This window comes from Myxine glutinosa, chromosome 12 (assembly GCF_964187855.1).
Source record: "Myxine glutinosa chromosome 12, kmMyxGlut1.1, whole genome shotgun sequence".
Lineage (NCBI taxonomy): Eukaryota > Metazoa > Chordata > Myxini > Myxiniformes > Myxinidae > Myxine > Myxine glutinosa.
In genome coordinates this window covers 69508810-69529973 of record NC_136272.1, presented here as the reverse complement: position 1 = coordinate 69529973, position 21164 = coordinate 69508810, and the positions used below count along the sequence as shown (strand labels likewise).

Here is a 21164-nt window from a genome sequence, read left to right as displayed (position 1 = left end):
ATGTACATGCTACACGAGGGTAAAATATATGATGCCTAACATTTAGCAAACATTCCCATCCCAGCACGTCTTCACAAAATAACCTTGCACAGTCGTATGATATAACAGAGAAAATCTCACAAATGCGCTATGGTGGAGTTGCCGCACGATAACCAGAAAAACACCGGTGGGGAATGATCCAGATGGTTTGTTCTCACATTCTCAATCAATACACCTGCACATATTACAATTCCTTTATCCAAGCGTGTTAACATTGAAACAATGCAATGTGTGCAAACTTAGAGGTAAACCATTGTCATTGTTGAGGAAAGGAGGCACACGGTTACATTAGACATCATCTATCAAGAGTGGCGAGGAGGATGAGTGAGGGGTTCAGAGAGTGAGGAGGGAGGGGAGGAGAGAGACATGTGGAAATAGACTATTACTCGTGATTGAACACCAATTTATGTGCAAGTGATCGGTTGTCCGCTTTTCTTATTTATTCATTTTTTGAACAATCAATTGCCCTCTATATTTTTGACACAATTATATTATTAAATATAATTATTCATTGTATTCCTGATGATTTAGTGTCATCATATTCACATTAGGGTCAAGGTGATATGGTCGGAAGTTCAAATCCACTTGTTGTGCAAGCAATTTTATACGGGCTCCTGCATTAACCTCTTTTGTACGTTTACCAATCGGTGCAGTTCTTTATATTGCAGCAGAGTGCTCTTAAATAAAGTCCTTTTAAATAGGATGCATGCTAAAGTAGTTGAGCGATGCCAACTGGTCACAAATACCTTAAAGGGAAACGTTGTTTCACACGATACCTGCCATGTCTTCAAAACACACCATGCGCTGCACTTCTGGCAAGAATGGAGACTCATGCTGAAAACGGAAGAATCTTGATCAAAACGGGAGAATCTTGATCAAAACGGGAGAATCTTGATCAAAACGGGAGACTCTTGGTCAAAACGGGAGACTGCTGGACACAACGGGAGATTGCTGGTCAAAACGGGGGACTTTTTTTTTTTTTTTTTTGTATACTGAATCGAGGCTCGTGAAAGAGCTAACATTTATTTCACAAACAAATCAACCAGACAAACAAAATATACAAAAAGAGGGAGCGGAAGACAAGATGGGGAGAGAAGGGGAAGCACACAAACACAACATTTGAGAGCAGGGAGAAGTGTGGGAGGGAGAGGGCTTGGGGGTGGGGGGGCGTGGGAAGGGGGGGGGGGGGGGGGTTGGGATGGGAGAAGTAGAAAACACAAGGACATTGATCAAAACTCTTGATCAAAACGGGGGACTCTTGATCAAAACGGGGGACTCTTGATCAAAACGGGGGACTCTTGATCAAAACGGGAGACTCTTGATCAAAACGGGGGACTCTTGATCAAAACGGGGGACTCTTGATCAAAACGGGGGACTCTTGATCAAAACGGGGGACTCTTGATCAAAACGGGGGACTCTTGATCAAAACGGGGGACTCTTGATCAAAACGGGGGACTCTTGATCAAAACGGGGGACTCTTGATCAAAACGGGGGACTCTTGATCAAAACGGGGGACTCTTGATCAAAACGGGGGACTCTTGATCAAAACGGGGGACTCTTGATCAAAACGGGGGACTCTTGATCAAAACGGGGGACTCTTGATCAAAACGGGGGACTCATGCTCAAAACGGGAGACTCATGCTCAAAACGGGAGACTCATGCTCAAAACGGGGGAATCTTGATCAAAACGGGAGACTCATGCTCAAAACGGGGGACTCGATCAAAATGGGAGACTTGATCAAAACGGGAGACTCATGCTCAAAACGGGGGACTCTTGATCAAAACGGGAGACTCATGCTCAAAACAGGGGACTCATGATCAAAATGGGAGACTCATGCTCAAAATGGGAGACTTGATCAAAACGGGAGACTCATGCTCAAAACGGGGGACTCTTGATCAAAACGGGAGACTCATGCTCAAAACGGGGGACTCATGCTCAAAACGGGGGACTCATGCTCAAAACGGGGGACTCATGATCAAAACGGGAGACTCATGCTCAAAACGGGAGACGGGACTCTTGATCTCTTGGGACTCTTGAACGGGACTCTTGAACGGGACTCTTGACGGGAAACGGGAGACGGGACGCTCAAAACGGGGGACTCTTAATCAAAACGGGGGACTCATGCTCAAAACGGGGGACTCTTGATCAAAACGGGAGACTTGATCAAAACGGGGGACCCTTGATCAAAACGGGGGACTTGATCAAAACGGGGGACTCTTGATCAAAACGTGGGACTCTTGATCAAAACGGGGGACTCTTGATCAAAACGGGGGACTCTTGATCAAAACGGGGGACTCTTGATCAAAACGGGGGACTCTTGATCAAAACGGGGGACTCTTGATCAAAACGGGAGACTCTTGATCAAAACGGGAGACTCTTGATCAAAACGGGAGACTCTTGATCAAAACGGGAGACTCATGCTCAAAACGGGGGACTCATGCTCAAAACGGAAGACTCTCGCTCAAAACGGGAGACTCTCGCTCAAAACGGGAGACTCTCGCTCAAAACGGGAGACTCTCGCTCAAAACGGGAGACTCTCGCTCAAAACGGGAGACTCTCGCTCAAAACGGGAGACTCTCGCTCAAAACGGGAGACTCTCGCTCAAAACGGGAGACTCTCGCTCAAAACGGGAGACTCTCGCTCAAAACGGGAGACTCTCGCTCAAAACGGGAGACTCTCGCTCAAAACGGGAGACTCTCGCTCAAAACGGGAGACTCTCGCTCAAAACGGGAGACTCTCGCTCAAAACGGGAGAATCTCGCTCAAAACGAGAGACTGCTGGTCAAAACGGGAGAATCTTGGTCAAAATGGGAGACTCGCTCAAAACGGGAGACTGCTGGTCAAAACGGGAGACTGCTGGTCAAAACGGGAGACTGCTGGTCAAAACGGGAGACTGCTGGTCAAAACGGGAGACTGCTGGTCAAAACGGGAGACTGCTGGTCAAAACGGGAGACTGCTGGTCAAAACGGGAGACTGGTGGTCAAAACGGGAGACTGCTGGTCAAAACGGGAGAATCTTGATCAAAACGGGAGACTCTCGCTCAAAACGGGAGACTCTCGCTCAAATCTGGAGACTCTCGCTCAAAACGGGAGACTCGCTCAAAACGGGAGACTCTCGCTCAAAACGGGAGACTCTCGCTCAAAACGGGAGACTCTCGCTCAAAACGGGAGACTCTCGCTCAAAACGGGAGACTCTCGCTCAAAACGGGAGACTCTCGCTCAAAACGGGAGAATCTCGCTCAAAACGGGAGACTCTCGCTCAAAACGGGAGACTCTCGCTCAAAACGGGAGACTCTCGCTCAAAACGGGAGACTCTCGCTCAAAACGGGAGACTCTCGCTCAAAACGGGAGACTCTCGCTCAAAACGGGAGACTCTCGCTCAAAACGGGAGACTCTCGCTCAAAACGGGAGACTCTCGCTCAAAACGGGAGACTCTCGCTCAAAACGGGAGACTCTCGCTCAAAACGGGAGAATCTCGGTCAAAACGGGAGAATCTCGATCAAAACGGGAGACTCCTGATTAAAACGGGAGAATCTTGATCAAAACGGGAGACACTTGCTCAAAACGGGAGACTCTCGCTCAAAACGGGAGACTCTCGCTCAAAACGGGAGACTCTCGCTCAAAACGGGAGACTCTCGCTCAAAACGGGAGACTCTCGCTCAAAACGGGAGACTCTCGCTCAAAACGGGAGACTCTCGCTCAAAACGGGAGACTCTCGCTCAAAACGGGAGACTCTCGCTCAAAACGGGAGACTCTCGCTCAAAACGGGAGACTCTCGCTCAAAACGGGAGACTCTCGCTCAAAACGGGAGACTCTCGCTCAAAACGGGAGACTCTCGCTCAAAACGGGAGACTCTCGCTCAAAACGGGAGACTCTCGCTCAAAACGGGAGACTCCTGCTCAAAACGGGAGACTGCTGGTCACAAGGGGAGACTGCTGGTCACAAGGGGAGACTGCTGGTCACAAGGGGAGACTGCTGGTCACAAGGGGAGACTGCTGGTCAAAACGGGAGACTCCTGGTCAAAACGGGAGACTCCTGCTCAAAACGGGAGACTCCTGCTCAAAACGGGAGACTCCTGCTCAAAACGGGAGACTGCTGGTCACAAGGGGAGACTGCTGGTCACAAGGGGAGACTGCTGGTCACAAGGGGAGACTGCTGGTCAAAACGGGAGACTCCTGGTCAAAACGGGAGACTCCTGGTCAAAACGGGAGACTCCTGGTCAAAACGGGAGACTGCTGGTCAAAACGGGAGACTGCTGGTCAAAACGGGAGACTGCTGGTCAAAACGGGAGACTGCTGGTCAAAACGGGAGACTGCTGGTCAAAACGGGAGACTGCTGGTCAAAACGGGAGACTCCTGCTCAAAACGTGAGACTCCTGCTCAAAACGGGAGACTCCTGCTCAAAACGGGAGACTCCTGCTCAAAACGGGAGACTCATGCTCAAAACGGAAGACTCCTGCTCAAAACGGGAGCCTCCTGCTCAAAACGGGAGACTCCTGCTCAAAACTGGAGACTCCTGCTCAAAACGGGAGACTCCTGCTCAAAACGGGAGACTCCTGCTCAAAACGGGAGACTCCTGCTCAAAACGTGAGACTGCTGGTCACAACGGGAGACTGCTGGTCAAAACGGGAGACTGCTGGTCAAAACGGGAGAATGCTGGTCAAAACAGGAGACTGCTGGTCAAAACGGGAGACTGCTGGTCAAAACGGGAGACTGCTGGTCAAAACGGGAGACTGCTGGTCAAAACGGGAGACTGCTGGTCAAAACGGGAGACTGCTGGTCAAAACGGGAGACTGCTGGTCAAAACGGGAGACTGCTGGTCAAAACGGGAGACTGCTGGTCAAAACGGGAGACTGCTGGTCAAAACGGGAGACTGCTGGTCAAAACGGGAGACTGCTGGTCAAAACGGGAGACTGCTGGTCAAAACGGGAGACTGCTGGTCAAAACGGGAGACTGCTGGTCAAAACGGGAGACTGCTGGTCAAAACGGGAGACTGCTGGTCAAAACGGGAGACTCCTGCTCAAAACCGGAGACTCCTGCTCAAAACGGGAGACTCCTGCTCAAAACGGGAGACTCCTGCTCAAAACGGGAGACTCCTGCTCAAAACGGGAGACTCCTGCTCAAAACGGGAGACTCCTGCTCAAAACGGGAGACTCATGCTAAAAACGGGAGACTCATGCTAAAAACGGGGGACTCCTGATCAAAACGGGGGACTCTTGATCAAAACGGGGGACTCTTGATCAAAACGGGGGACTCTTGATCAAAACGGGGGACTCTTGATCAAAACGGGGGGACTCTTGATCAAAACGGGGGACTCTTGATCAAAACGGGGGACTCTTGATCAAAACGGGGGACTCTTGATCAAAACGGGGGACTTGATCAAAACGGGAGACTCTCGCTCAAAACGGGAGACTCTCGCTCAAAACGGGAGACTCCCGCTCAAAACGGGAGACTCTCGCTCAAAACGGGACACTCTCGCTCAAAACGGGAGACTCTCGCTCAAAACGGGAGACTCTCGCTCAAAACGGGAGACTCGCTCAAAACGGGAGACTCTTGATCAAAACGGGGGACTCTTGATCAAAACGGGGGACTCTTGATCAAAACGGGGGACTCTTGATCAAAACGGGGGACTCTTGATCAAAACGGGGGACTCTCGATCAAAACAGGGGACTCTTGATCAAAACGGGGGACTCTTGATCAAAACGGGGGACTCTTGATCAAAACGGGGGACTCTTGATCAAAACGGGGGACTCTTGATCAAAACGGGGGACTCTTGATCAAAACGGGGGACTCTCGATCAAAACGGGAGACTCTCGATCAAAACGGGAGACTCTTGATCAAAACGGGGGACTGCTGGTCACAACGGGAGACTGCTGCTCAAAACAGGAGAATCTTGGTCAAAACGGGCGACTCTCGCTCAAAACGGGAGACTGCTGCTCAAAACGGGAGACTCTCGCTCAAAACGGGGGACTGCTGCTCAAAACGGGAGAATCTTGCTCAAAACGGGGGACTGCTGGTCAAAACGGGCGACTCTCGCTCAAAACGGGAGACTCTTGATCAAAACGGGAGACTCTTGATCAAAACGGGAGACTCATGCTCAAAACGGGAGACTTGATCAAAACGGGGGACTCTCGATCAAAACGGGGGACTCTCGATCAAAACGGGAGACTCTCGATCAAAACGGGAGACTCTCGATCAAAACGGGAGACTCTCGATCAAAACGGGACACTCTCGATCAAAACGGGGGACTCTTGATCAAAACGGGGGACTGCTGGTCAAAACGGGAGACTGCTGCTCAAAACGGGAGAATCTTGGTCAAAACGGGCGACTCGCTCAAAACAGGAGAATCTTGGTCAAAACGGGGGACTGCTGGTCACAACGGGAGAATCTTGGTCAAAACGAGCGACTCTCGCTCAAAACGGGGGGACTGCTGGTCACAACGGGAGACTCTTGCTCAAAACGGGAGACTCTTGCTCAAAACGGGAGACTCTTGCTCAAAACGGGAGACTCTTGCTCAAAACGGGAGACTCTTGCTCAAAACGGGAGACTCTTGCTCAAAACGGGAGACTCTTGCTCAAAACGGGAGACTCTTGCTCAAAACGGGAGACTCTTGCTCAAAACGGGAGACTCTTGCTCAAAACGGGAGACTCTTGCTCAAAACGGGCGACTCTCGCTCAAAACGGGGGACTGCTGGTCACAACGGGAGAATCTTGGTCAAAACGAGCGACTCTCGCTCAAAACGGGGGACTGCTGGTCACAACGGGAGACTCTTGCTCAAAACGGGAGACTCTTGCTCAAAACGGGAGACTCTTGCTCAAAACGGGAGACTCTTGCTCAAAACGGGAGACTCTTGCTCAAAACGGGAGACTCTTGCTCAAAACGGGAGACTCTTGCTCAAAACGGGAGACTCTTGCTCAAAACGGGAGACTCTTGCTCAAAACGGGAGACTCTTGCTCAAAACGGGAGACTCTTGCTCAAAACGGGAGACTCTTGCTCAAAACGGGAGACTCTTGCTCAAAACGGGAGACTTGCTCAAAACGGGAGACTCTTGATCAAAACGGGGGACTCTCGATCAAAACGGGGGACTCTTGATCAAAACGGGGGACTCTTGATCAAAACGGGGGACTCTTGATCAAAACGGGGGACTCGATCAAAACGGGGGACTCTTGATCAAAACGGGGGACTCTTGATCAAAACGGGGGACTCTCGATCAAAACGGGAGACTCTTGATCAAAACGGGAGACTCTTGATCAAAACGGGGGACTGCTGGTCACAACGGGAGACTCTTGCTCAAAACGGGAGACTCTTGCTCAAAACGGGAGACTTGCTCAAAACGGGAGACTCTTGCTCAAAACGGGAGACTCTTGCTCAAAACGGGAGACTCTTGCTCAAAACGGGAGACTCTTGCTCAAAACGGGAGACTCTTGCTCAAAACGGGAGACTCTTGCTCAAAACGGGAGAATCTTGGTCAAAACGGGCGACTCTCGCTCAAAACGGGGGACTGCTGGTCACAACGGGAGAATCTTGGTCAAAACGAGCGACTCTCGCTCAAAACGGGGGACTGCTGGTCACAACGGGAGACTCTTGCTCAAAACGGGAGACTCTTGCTCAAAACGGGAGACTCTTGCTCAAAACGGGAGACTCTTGCTCAAAACGGGAGACTCTTGCTCAAAACGGGAGACTCTTGCTCAAAAGGGGAGACTCTTGCTCAAAACGGGAGACTCTTGCTCAAAACGGGAGACTTGCTCAAAACGGGAGACTGCTGCTCAAAACAGGAGAATCTTGGTCAAAACGGGCGACTCTCGCTCAAAACGGGAGACTGCTGCTCAAAACGGGAGACTCTCGCTCAAAACGGGGGACTGCTGCTCAAAACGGGAGAATCTTGCTCAAAACGGGGGACTGCTGGTCAAAACGGGCGACTCTCGCTCAAAACGGGGGACTGCTGGTCAAAACGGGCGACTGCTGGTCAAAACGGGTGACTGCTGGTCAAAACGGGAGACTCTCGCTCAAAACGGGAGACTCTCGCTCAAAACGGGAGACTCTCGCTCAAAACAGTAGAATCTCGGTCAAAACGGGAGAATCTCGATCAAAACGGGAGACTGCTGGTCAAAACGGGAGACTGCTGGTCAAAACGGGAGACTGCTGGTCAAAACGGGAGACTGCTGGTCAAAACGGGCGACTCTCGCTCAAAACGGGGGACTGCTGGTCAAAACGGGCGACTCTCACTCAAAACGGGGGACTGCTGGTCAAAACGGGCGACTCTCGCTCAAAACGGGGGACTGCTGGTCAAAATGGGTGACTCTCGCTCAAAACGGGGGACTGCTGGTCACAACGGGAGACTCTTGCTCAAAACGGGAGACTCTTGCTCAAAACGGGAGACTCTTGCTCAAAACGGGAGACTCTTGCTCAAAACGGGAGACTCTTGCTCAAAACGGGAGACTCTTGCTCAAAACGGGAGACTCTTGCTCAAAACGGGAAACTGCTGCTCAAAACAGGAGAATCTTGGTCAAAACGGGCGACTCTCGCTCAAAACGGGAGACTCTTGATCAAAACGGGAGACTCATGCTCAAAACGGGAGACTTGATCAAAACGGGGGACTCTCGATCAAAACGGGGGACTCTCGATCAAAACGGGAGACTCTCGATCAAAACGGGAGACTCTCGATCAAAACGGGAGACTCTCGATCAAAACGGGAGACTCTCGATCAAAACGGGACACTCTCGATCAAAACGGGGGACTCTTGATCAAAACGGGGGACTGCTGGTCAAAACGGGAGACTGCTGCTCAAAACGGGAGAATCTTGGTCAAAACGGGCGACTCGCTCAAAACAGGAGAATCTTGGTCAAAACGGGGGACTGCTGGTCACAACGGGAGAATCTTGGTCAAAACGAGCGACTCTCGCTCAAAACGGGGGACTGCTGGTCACAACGGGAGACTCTTGCTCAAAACGGGAGACTCTTGCTCAAAACGGGAGACTCTTGCTCAAAACGGGAGACTCTTGCTCAAAACGGGAGACTCTTGCTCAAAACGGGAGACTCTTGCTCAAAACGGGAGACTCTTGCTCAAAACGGGAGAATCTTGGTCAAAACGGGCGACTCTCGCTCAAAACGGGGGACTGCTGGTCACAACGGGAGAATCTTGGTCAAAATGAGCAACTCTCGCTCAAAACGGGGGACTGCTGGTCACAACGGGAGACTCTTGCTCAAAACGGGAGACTCTTGCTCAAAACGGGAGACTCTTGCTCAAAACGGGAGACTCTTGCTCAAAACGGGAGACTCTTGCTCAAAACGGGAGACTCTTGCTCAAAACGGGAGACTCTTGCTCAAAACGGGAGACTCTTGCTCAAAACGGGAGACTCTTGCTCAAAACGGGAGACTCTTGCTCAAAACGGGAGACTCTTGCTCAAAACGGGAGACTTGCTCAAAACGGGAGACTCTTGATCAAAACGGGGGACTCTTGATCAAAACGGGGGACTCTTGATCAAAACGGGGGACTCTTGATCAAAACGGGGGACTCTCGATCAAAACGGGGGACTCGATCAAAACGGGGGACTCTTGATCAAAACGGGGGACTCTTGATCAAAACGGGGGACTCTTGATCAAAACGGGGGACTCTCGATCAAAACGGGAGACTCTCGATCAAAACGGGAGACTCTCGATCAAAACGGGGGACTGCTGGTCACAACGGGAGACTCTTGCTCAAAACGGGAGACTCTTGCTCAAAACGGGAGACTTGCTCAAAACGGGAGACTGCTGGTCAAAACGGGAGACTGCTGCTCAAAACAGGAGAATCTTGGTCAAAACGGGCGACTCTCACTCAAAACGGGAGACTCTTGATCAAAACGGGAGACTCATGCTCAAAACGGGAGACTTGATCAAAACGGGGGACTCTCGATCAAAACGGGGGACTCTCGATCAAAACGGGAGACTCTCGATCAAAACGGGAGACTCTCGATCAAAACGGGAGACTCTCGATCAAAACGGGAGACTCTCGATCAAAACGGGAGACTCTCGATCAAAACGGGAGACTCTCGATCAAAACGGGAGACTCTCGATCAAAACGGGAGACTCTCGATCAAAACGGGACACTCTTGATCAAAACGGGGGACTCTTGATCAAAACGGGGGACTGCTGGTCAAAACGGGAGACTGCTGCTCAAAACGGGAGAATCTTGGTCAAAACGGGGGACTGCTGGTCACAACGGGAGAATCTTGGTCAAAATGAGCGACTCTCGCTCAAAACGGGGGACTGCTGGTCACAACGGGAGACTCTTGCTCAAAACGGGAGACTCTTGCTCAAAACGGGAGACTCTTGCTCAAAACGGGAGACTCTTGCTCAAAACGGGAGACTCTTGCTCAAAACGGGAGACTCTTGCTCAAAACGGGAGAATCTTGGTCAAAACGGGCGACTCTCGCTCAAAACGGGGGACTGCTGGTCACAACGGGAGAATCTTGGTCAAAACGAGCGACTCTCGCTCAAAACGGGGGACTGCTGGTCACAACGGGAGACTCTTGCTCAAAACGGGAGACTCTTGCTCAAAACGGGAGACTCTTGCTCAAAACGGGAGACTCTTGCTCAAAACGGGAGACTCTTGCTCAAAACGGGAGACTCTTGCTCAAAACGGGAGACTCTTGCTCAAAACGGGAGACTCTTGCTCAAAACGGGAGACTCTTGCTCAAAACGGGAGACTTGCTCAAAACGGGAGACTGCTGCTCAAAACAGGAGAATCTTGGTCAAAACGGGCGACTCTCGCTCAAAACGGGAGACTGCTGCTCAAAACGGGAGACTCTCGCTCAAAACGGGGGACTGCTGCTCAAAACGGGAGAATCTTGCTCAAAACGGGGGACTGCTGGTCAAAACGGGCGACTCTCGCTCAAAACGGGGGACTGCTGGTCAAAACGGGCGACTGCTGGTCAAAACGGGTGACTGCTGGTCAAAACGGGAGACTCTCGCTCAAAACGGGAGACTCTCGCTCAAAACAGTAGAATCTCGGTCAAAACGGGAGAATCTTGATCAAAACGGGAGACTGCTGGTCAAAACGGGAGACTGCTGGTCAAAACAGGAGACTGCTGGTCAAAACGGGAGACTGCTGGTCAAAACGGGCGACTCTCGCTCAAAACGGGGGACTGCTGGTCAAAACGGGCGACTCTCGCTCAAAACGGGGGACTGCTGGTCAAAACGGGCGACTCTCGCTCAAAACGGGGGACTGCTGGTCAAAATGGGTGACTCTCGCTCAAAACGGGGGACTGCTGGTCACAACGGGAGACTCTTGCTCAAAACGGGAGACTCTTGCTCAAAACGGGAGACTCTTGCTCAAAACGGGAGACTCTTGCTCAAAACGGGAGACTCTTGCTCAAAACGGGAGACTGCTGCTCAAAACGGGAGACTGCTGCTCAAAACAGGAGAATCTTGGTCAAAACGGGCGACTCTCGCTCAAAACGGGAGACTGCTGCTCAAAACGGGAGACTCTCGCTCAAAGCGGGAGACTCTCGCTCAAAGCGGGAGACTCTCGCTCAAAACGGGGGACTGCTGCTCAAAACGGGAGACTCTTGCTCAAAACGGGGGACTGCTGGTCAAAACGGGAGACTGCTGCTCAAAACGGGAGACTCTCGCTCAAAACGGGAGACTCTCGCTCAAAACGGGGGACTGCTGCTCAAAACGGGAGACTCTTGCTCAAAACGGGAGACTGCTGCTCAAAACGGGAGACTGCTGCTCAAAACAGGAGAATCTTGGTCAAAACGGGCGACTCTCGCTCAAAACGGGAGACTGCTGCTCAAAACGGGAGACTCTCGCTCAAAACGGGAGACTCTCGCTCAAAACGGGGGACTGCTGCTCAAAACGGGAGACTCTTGCTCAAAACGGGGGACTGCTGGTCAAAACGGGCGACTCTCGCTCAAAACGGGCGACTGCTGGTCAAAACGGGAGACTCTCGCTCAAAACGGGAGTCTCTCGCTCAAAACGGGAGACTCTCGCTCAAAACAGTAGAATCTCGGTCAAAACGGGAGAATCTCGATCAAAACGGGAGACTGCTGGTCAAAACGGGAGACTGCTGGTCAAAACGGGAGACTGCTGGTCATAACGCGAGCCCTGCTGATCAAAAAGGAAGACTCCTGCTCAATATCAGATACTGCTGGTCAAAACAGAAGCTCAACTGATCAAAATGGGAAACTGCTGGTTAAAGTGGGAGCCTTCTGATCAAAATATAAGACTCATCCTTTCAACTTAAACTGGTGGGCAAAAGCTCCCTTGTTGTCAACCTCCAAGCTTGCCCTCCTTACTGCTGCAGAAGGACTGCATCAACCCCAATCTATGACTGAATTAGGCAAGAATTTTGAACACGGGACCACAAACTCATCTGTAGAAAAGCACTAAGCAATTGATCAATATTATTGTTACCTTGCCATGCTGTTTAATTGCAGTCCTCCTTTGCACCGCGAATGCGGCCGTTAATGGGCTCGACTTTTCTGCAGGGAAATTTGCTCAAGTGGAGTGGCACATTGAACAAAGAGTGGAAGAAGAAATATGTGACTCTGTGCGAGAATGGCCGGCTTACCTACCACCCTCGCATAAACGTAAGCTCTGCTACCAAGGCTCGTCGCATGTTGAACTGTGTTTTTTCACGCAGTCTGAGTTTACCCAGTTGTCACCGCATCACTGTCGAACAGGCCGTTTTGGTTCTGGAATAGGCGGGGCCATGACCCAATTTCACATGCTTCATCAATTACTATTTCACGGAAGTACTGTAAAACGAGATACTGCAAGATACTGTTCTGCAAGATCTGAGATACGTTTGACTTCCCTTTTTGTAAGAAACACCATTTCAAAGATTGCATTTGTCGGAAGTCATTGGTGGTTATCGTGTGGTCACAAATGAACATCGCTGAAAAGCAACCCAGAATCATTCAGATGGTTTACTTGTGTTTAGGTTTTTGTGACATTTTCCCAAGAAACTATTGTTTTCATGTTGGAATAGAGTGCAGTATCTCTTATAGACAAGTGGGGGTACCAACTGTTTGGTAGGACAAGCAAATGATTGGATTGAAACCAATTTTGAATGATCAAATCTGCTCATCCATATCAATCCAATGATCGAGTGGATTGTGGGCTGCATGGGTGACATCGATACTGTTGACCACAGGAATACATGCAGAATGTGAATGGAAAGGCGATAGACCTGCTGAGCACCACCGTGAAGATTCCTGGAAAGCGACCTCCTCGAGCATTCACTTCTGGTACCAGTCCTCGCACAAGCTTCACCGCTCGCCCTGTTTCTGCCGATGATGGGCACAGTACACACAATGGTGAGTACAATCTTTTGTGTGAATCTCAGCCAGGAGCTATTCGCTGTGTATTTGCAAATTGAAGGGCTGGTTTATCTGTGTCCACAACAGCAGTGACAACTGAGCAGATGCTTCATTACACGTAACATCACAGCAAAATATCGGCTGTTGGTTTTTATTGTGTTGGCTGCAACATCTCGGTGAAATAAACAGTGGGGTAACAGAGGATAACAAGGCAATGCTCTGACGGTGGGGCATTGGGGGTAACACGTGGATGCAACAAGAAAAGGAACAAATTAATAGGTGAAAGAGGAGATGGGAAGAAACAGTAACGTGCAAGGAAGTGTTTGGTCAGGTATGCTTAAAGAGGGCGGAACATCTTGCATATAAAGATGAGCGATGATATGAGATGTTGGCGCACCATCAAGTTTAAACTGTGGAGGGAAGAGTGTGATTGACGAGTCTCTGAAAGATGGTAACAAAAACCTAAGGAGAGGTACAAAAAAATTGGAGATATGCAGAAAGTCCTCATTTTGGGAATTCAACCAAGAGACAGTTATTGGTGGAAGGCATACATCCTGGAGGTGCTGGAGATGGTCGGAGAGCTGAGAGAGCAGTGGGAGCAAGGCCGGAGGAAAGGCGGTTAAAAAAAAAAACAGTACTCCGACCGGCCTGCAATGCGAGAACAATCGACCTTGAGCTTTGGCCTCGGTGCAGGAGATCCCAATACAGTAGAAAATCACTCCATTGCGTCTAAGCATCGCATTTCGATAGAAAGCGCAAAAACAAGTTGGGAACATATTCTCATCAATCACAGTAATGTGTTTGTTTCATGTTTGGATGTTTTTTTTACATTCGACTTTTGTACGTGCCCAGTCCAGGCAACTTGGAAAAACCACAAAACTCACCATTTACCTTCTTCCCCATTTCCTCCTGTTGTAAATCAATACTCAGACCTCTTTCAAGTAATGAGGTTTTATTGAACTGTATCTCCACTCATCCTACAACACAAAATAATGCACAATCATTAGCACCACAAAGGAAGCAATCAAAACAAACATCTCCTCCAAGCCTCCCCCCCCCCCCCCCCCCCCAAGCAAGCAATTATGTACCTGTTAATCCCGATAGTCTCTTGGCACTAAGGTAACAGAATGCCACGAGATCCAGCGCCGAACAGTCCGGACTTATATAAGCTCCCTCAAGGTCCCTCAAGCTCGGCCCTCCGACCGAACCTCCTCTTCAAGCTCGAGACATTACATCATATTTCACCACACCTCATGATTTGCCATCTTGTGGAGCATGGACGACTATTCATGTTGGAGTAGTCATGAGTAAAACACGTAAGGTGACTGAGTGTAAACACCCTAGGTAGTGGGTATGAGGAGGTAAGGTGGACACAAAGCAGGTTAGATTAGGTGTGTAGGATATTTTGAGGCAAACACCAAGTTGAGACATTCTGCCATGCCTTGTGTATTTCTACACTCTCAGCATCACGATCACCAGCACAGAAAAACTGAGTTAGCTCAATAATCTCAGATGTTGTAGAAAATGGACGCCCGATTTTGGACCAATAAGAATGTACACATGATGATATCATGATGTTTTTAAATTACAGATAATGTTTTGGATACTAAGGCCTTTTATGTTGTTTTCTTGTTCTTCCTTCTCCGTAATTTCTTTCTCATTTATCAGTGTGTGAATTAGAAAAGGGGACCCGGGACCTTCGACCTTCTTCTGTCTCCAGCACTGAACAAGGAGCCACCTCACATACTGGAACAGGTAACAAAGCTAAGAATGAGCCAAGGATCTGGAAGAAGGTTGGGGGTGAGGGAGGGATTGTTTCTGGAGGATCATCACCAGGACTGTTCCTATAGGATTCTCCAAAGTTTGAAATGCACCATTTGACCTTCTATGCTTTCCTTGTGCTCCCCTCCACAAGACCTACCGATCTTGTTTTTCTGACCCCACTCCGCTGCTGGTATAATCACTCTTATGTCCCACCGAGTGGGTCCAGATGACCTTAAAAGGAAACACCTCAAGCCCCATTTTCAGCTTTAGGATTGGAATAAAGGTACCAGTGACACTCTTAGGATACTTGTTATGCACTTTGCATAAACTACAAGAGCTGTTTCACCAAGGTATTATAACTCTCTTGTGTGTCATATAATGACACTATTTCCCCCATACAGGCATGTGACTCAGTAGTTTCAGAATGCGTCAGGTCGAAGTATTACCTTTGAATTTGCAGTACACGGCAAACTGCACGAGGTTACGTCATTCATTTAGGAGGAGGGATCAAGTAAAATAACCATCCTTGTCTGTCCATGTTCTTCTTTAGGGAGCAGCATTGAGGACTTTGCTTCCGCAGGCTCAAACCCAGCAAGCTCCAGCCAAACCTCAAGCCCACCTCAGAGCACTAAACAACATCATCGACGCAAGAGGAGCTTTACTCCCGATGCCCTGGCTCCAGGTACAGCATGCTCATCATTGGATTTCAACAAAGGAGATTATGATGATCCTAATAGGTATTCCCATGGGAAACCCACAGGCATAGCCATACATGTAGGACATTTCGATGCTGCACGTAGAGTTTTACAAAATGGGCACGAGAAATTAATCAAATCCAGAAATTATGTCATGGAAACAATTAATTTACTTCACGTAATGTGTCGATACATGTCCATGCACATGTGAAATATAGTTTGTAATGTGAAACATGTGCAATTTCCACATAATGTTAAATTTGACTTCAATACCTAAACTCTTAGCCCTCCCCTTCTCCCCTCTCTCCTCTCCCCGCATCGTGCCTGACCAGATGCATTCAAAGCGGCTATTAAAATTAAACGAAAATCAGTTGGGGGCCTATCTTAAACTAAATTTTACCTGTATTAAATTTAAACATGAAATAAAAATTTGTTTGGGGCCTATATTAAACTTAAATTTGCCTTTGTTAAACAACAACAACAACAACAACATGCATTTTAAGGCCATTTTCCCTGCTAGAGCGGGGGTGCCTATGTTATACAAAGACATTAAACTAAAATTAGTTTGGGCCTATATTAAACTAAAATTTGCCTATGTTAAACAAAAACACTGAAATTAAAACATTAAACTAAAATTAGTTTGGGGCCTATATTAAACTAAAATTAGTTTGGGGCCTATAAAAAAAAAAAAATTAAGGTTTGGGGCCTATAAAAAAACCTTCTCCGCTGGTTTGGGGTTTGGGGCCTATATTAAACTAAAATTAGTTTGGGGCCTATATTAAACTAAAATTAGTTTGGGGCCTATATTAAACTAAAATTTGCCTATATTGAACTAAAATTTGCCTATGTTAAACAAAAACATTAAAATAAAATTAGTTTGGGCCTATATTAAACTAAAATTTGCCTATATTGAACTAAAATTTGCCTATATTAAACTGAAATTTCTCTATATTACACAAAAACAGTGAACCAAATTATTAAACTATAATTCGTTTGGGCCGATATTAAACTACAATTTGCCTATATTAAACGAATACGTGAAACAAAAATTAATTTGGGCCTATATTAAACTAAAATTCGCCGATATTAAACTGAAATTTCTCTATATTACACAAAAACAGTGAACCAAATTATTAAACTATAATTCGTTTGGGCCTATATTAAACTAAAATTTGCCTATATTGAACTAAAATGTGCCTATATTAAACTGAAACATTAAACGAAAATAAATTTGGGCTTATATTAAACTAAAATTCGCCGATATTAAACTGAAATTTCTCTATATTACACAAAAACAGTGAACCAAATTATTAAACTATAATTCGTTTGGGCCGATATGAAACTACAATTTGCCTATATTAAACGAATACGTGAAACAAAAATTAATTTGGGCCTATATTAAACTAAAATTCGCCGATATTAAACTGAAATTTCTCTATATTACACAAAAACAGTGAACCAAATTATTAAACTATAATTCGTTTGGGCCTATATTAAACTAAAATTTGCCTATATTAAAATGAAACATTAAACTAAAATAAATTTGGGCTTATATTAAACTAAAGTTTGCCTATATTAAACTGAAATTTCCCTATATTACACAAAAACAGTGAACCAAATTATTAAACTATAATTCGTTTGGGCCTATATTAAACTAAAATTTGCCTATATTGAACTAAAATGTGCCTATATTAAACTGAAACATTAAACTAAAATTAATTTGGGCCTATATTAAACTAAAGTTTGCCTATATTAAACTGAAATTTCCCTATATTACACAAAAACAGGAAACCAAAACATTAAACTAAAATTAGTTTGGGCATATATTAAACTGAAATTTGTCTATATTAAACTGAAACATTAAACTAAAATAAATTTGGGGCGATATTAAACTACAATTTGCCTATATTAAACGAATACGTTAAACTAAAATTAATTTGGGGCTATATTAAACTAAAATTCGCCGATATTAAACTGAAATTTCTCTATCTATCTATAATTCCAGTAATCTCTGTGTGTATGTATGTATGTATGTATGTATGTATGTATGTATGTATGTCTGTGACCGCTGTTTCTCGACAACCACGGGTCCGATATACTTTAAACTTGCCAGGTATATTGCTGGGGACCCGAGGATGTGCCTTTTCAAGGTTTCATATTAATCGGACAAGTAGTTACCGAGCTATGTCCAAAAAACGATTCAACCAATCAGAGAGCAGCGAGCTATCACGTGTGCCGAACGTGGCGAACAGACTCTGCCTCGGACGGCACATTTGAGAGCGTATTCATTTATTTCACGTTGGAAAACTATGTTGCCGTTAAACTATGTTTTAAAACTAAATAAAACTAATTTGCGATTCATCGTAACTGCGATTTGCGACCTTCCGGACAGTGAAGACTTCACTTCCGGCAGCCAATCACAGAACGCGTTGTTGCGAGCCGAGCCAAGCGCGTGCGCCATTACGGTTCGTAATTCGATTTCTTCCGGAGAAAATAATAATTTCTCGATTTCTTATGCGCATTATTTCTCCCAGAGCGAAGGGCGGAAGCGAAGAGCGTTGTTTTTTTTTTTTACGGGCGTACGGGCGGGGTAGAGCGTACGGGTAGCGTTTTTTTTTTTTTTTGGCAAGGAACGGGCACCCACGTACGGGCATGCCCTAGTATTACACAAAAACAGTAAACCAAATTATTAAACTATAATTCGTTTGGGCCTATATTGAACTAAAATTTGCCTATATTACACAAAAACATTAAACCAAAATTAATTTGGGGCTACATTAGAGCAACATTTGTCTATATAAAACTACAATTTGCCTATATTAAACTAAAATGAGTTTGGGCCTATATGAAACTAAAATTTGCCTGTATTATACTGAAACATTAAACTAAAATAAATTTGGGCCGATACTGAACTAAAATTTGCCTATGTTAAACAAAAACATTGAAATTAAAACATTAAACTAAAATTAGTTTGGGCCTATATTAAACTAAAATTTGCCTATGTTAAACAAAAACATTAAACTAAAATTAGTTTGGGCCTATATTAAACTAAAATTTGCCTATGTTAAACAAAAACATAAAACCAAAATTAATTTGGGGCTACATTAGAGCAAAATTTGTCTATATAAAACTACAATTTGCCGATATTAAACTAAAATGAGTTTGGGCCTACATGAAACTAAAATTTGCCTGTATTATACTGAAACATTAAACTAAAATAAATTTGGGCCGATATTCAACTAAAATTTGCCTATGTTAAACAAAAACATTGAAATTAAAACATTAAACTAAAATTAGTTTGGGCCTATATTAAACTAAAATTTGCCTATGTTAAACAAAAACATTAAACTAAAATTCGTTTGGGCCTATATTAAACTAAAATTTGCCTATATTAAACTGAAACATTAAACTAAAATAAATTTGGGCCGATATTGAACTAAAATTTGCCTATGTTAAACAAAAACATTAAACTAAAATTAGTTTGGGCCTATATTAAACTAAAATTTGCCGATGTTAAACAAAAACATTAAACTAAAATTAGTTTGGGCCTATATCAAACTAAAATTTGCCTATATTAAACAAAAACATTAAACTAAAATTAGTTTCGGCCTATATTAAACTACAATTTGCCTATGTTAAACAAAAATATTAAACTAAAATTAGTTTGGGCCTATATTAAACTAAAATTTGCCTATATTGAACTAAAATTTGCCGATGTTAAACAAAAACATTGAAATTAAAACATTAAACTAAAATTAGTTTAGGCCTATATTAAACTAAAATTTACCTATGTTAAACAAAAACATTAAACTAAAATTAGTTTGGGCCTATATTAAACTAAAATTTGCCTATATTGAACTAAAATTTGCCTGTGTTAAACAAAAACATTGAAATTACAACATTAAACTAAAAATAGTTTGGGCCTATATTAAACTAAAATTTGCCTTTATTAAACAAAAACATTAAACTAAAATTAGTTTGGGCCTATATTAAACTACAATTTGCCTATGTTAAACAAAAACATTAAACTAAAATTAGTTTGGGCCTGTATTAAACTAAAATTTGCCTATATTGAACTAAAATTTGCCGATGTTAAACAAAAACATTGAAATTAAAACATTAAACTAAAATTAGTTTGGGCCTATATTAAACTAAAATTTGCCTATGTTAAACAAAAACATTAAAATAAAATTAGTTTGGGCCTATATTAAACGAAAATTTGCCTATATTGAACTAAAATTTGCCTGTGTTAAACAAAAACATTGAAATTACAACATTAAACTAAAATTAGTTTGGGCTGATATTAAACTACAATTTGCCTATGTTAAACAAAAACATTAAACTAAAATTAGTTTGGGCCTGTATTAAACTAAAATTTGCCTATATTGAACTAAAATTTGCCGATGTTAAACAAAAACATTGAAATTAAAACATTAAACTAAAATTAGTTTGGGCCTGTATTAAACGAAAATTTGCCTATATTGAACTAAAATTTGCCTGTGTTAAACAAAAACATTGAAATTACAACATTAAACTAAAATTAGTTTGGGCCGATATTAAACTACAATTTGCCTATATTAAACTAAAATTAGTTTGGGCCTATATTAAACTCTAATTTGCCTATATTAAACTGAAACATTAAACTAAAATTAATTTGGGCCTATATTAAACTCTAATTTGCCTATATTAAACTGAAACATTAAAATAAAATTAGTTTGGGCCTATATTAAACGAAAATTTGCCTATATTGAACTAAAATTTGCCTGTGTTAAACAAAAACATTGAAATTACAACATTAAACTAAAATTAGTTTGGGCCGATATTAAACTACAATTTGCCTATGTTAAACAAAAACATTAAACTAAAATTAGTTTGGGCCTGTATTAAACTAAAATTTGCCTATATTGAACTAAAATTTGCCGATGTTAAACAAAAACATTGAAATTAAAACATTAAACTAAAATTAGTTTGGGCCTGTATTAAACGAAAATTTGCCTATATTGAACTAAAATTTGCCTGTGTTAAACAAAAACATTGAAATTACAACATTAAACTAAAATTAGTTTGGGCCGATATTAAACTACAATTTGCCTATATTAAACTAAAATTAGTTTGGGCCTATATTAAACTAATTTGCCTATCTTAAACTGAGACATTAAACTAAAATTAATTTGGGCTTATATTAAACTAAAGTTTGCCTATATTAAACTGAAATTTCCCTATATTACACAAAGAAAGTAAACCAAAACATTAAATTAAAATTAATTTGGGCCTATATTAAACTACAATTTGCCTACATTAAACTGAAGCATTAAACTAAAATTAATTTGGGCCTATATTAAACTAAAATTTGCCTACATTAAAC

The 21164-nt window shown here is 44.5% G+C and overlaps 1 protein-coding gene across 1 annotated transcript in view; it reads left to right on the top strand.

The window, feature by feature from the left end:
* Positions 1–21164, top strand: part of LOC137437505 (arf-GAP with GTPase, ANK repeat and PH domain-containing protein 1) — a 111277-nt gene that overhangs the window by 74398 nt on the left and 15715 nt on the right. The window contains exons 10-13 of the mRNA XM_068131882.2: positions 12507–12608; positions 13175–13337; positions 15009–15095; positions 15655–15786. Of these exons, the coding sequence (XP_067987983.2) occupies positions 12507–12608; positions 13175–13337; positions 15009–15095; positions 15655–15786 (484 nt within the window). The remainder of the gene's footprint in view (positions 1–12506; positions 12609–13174; positions 13338–15008; positions 15096–15654; positions 15787–21164) is intronic.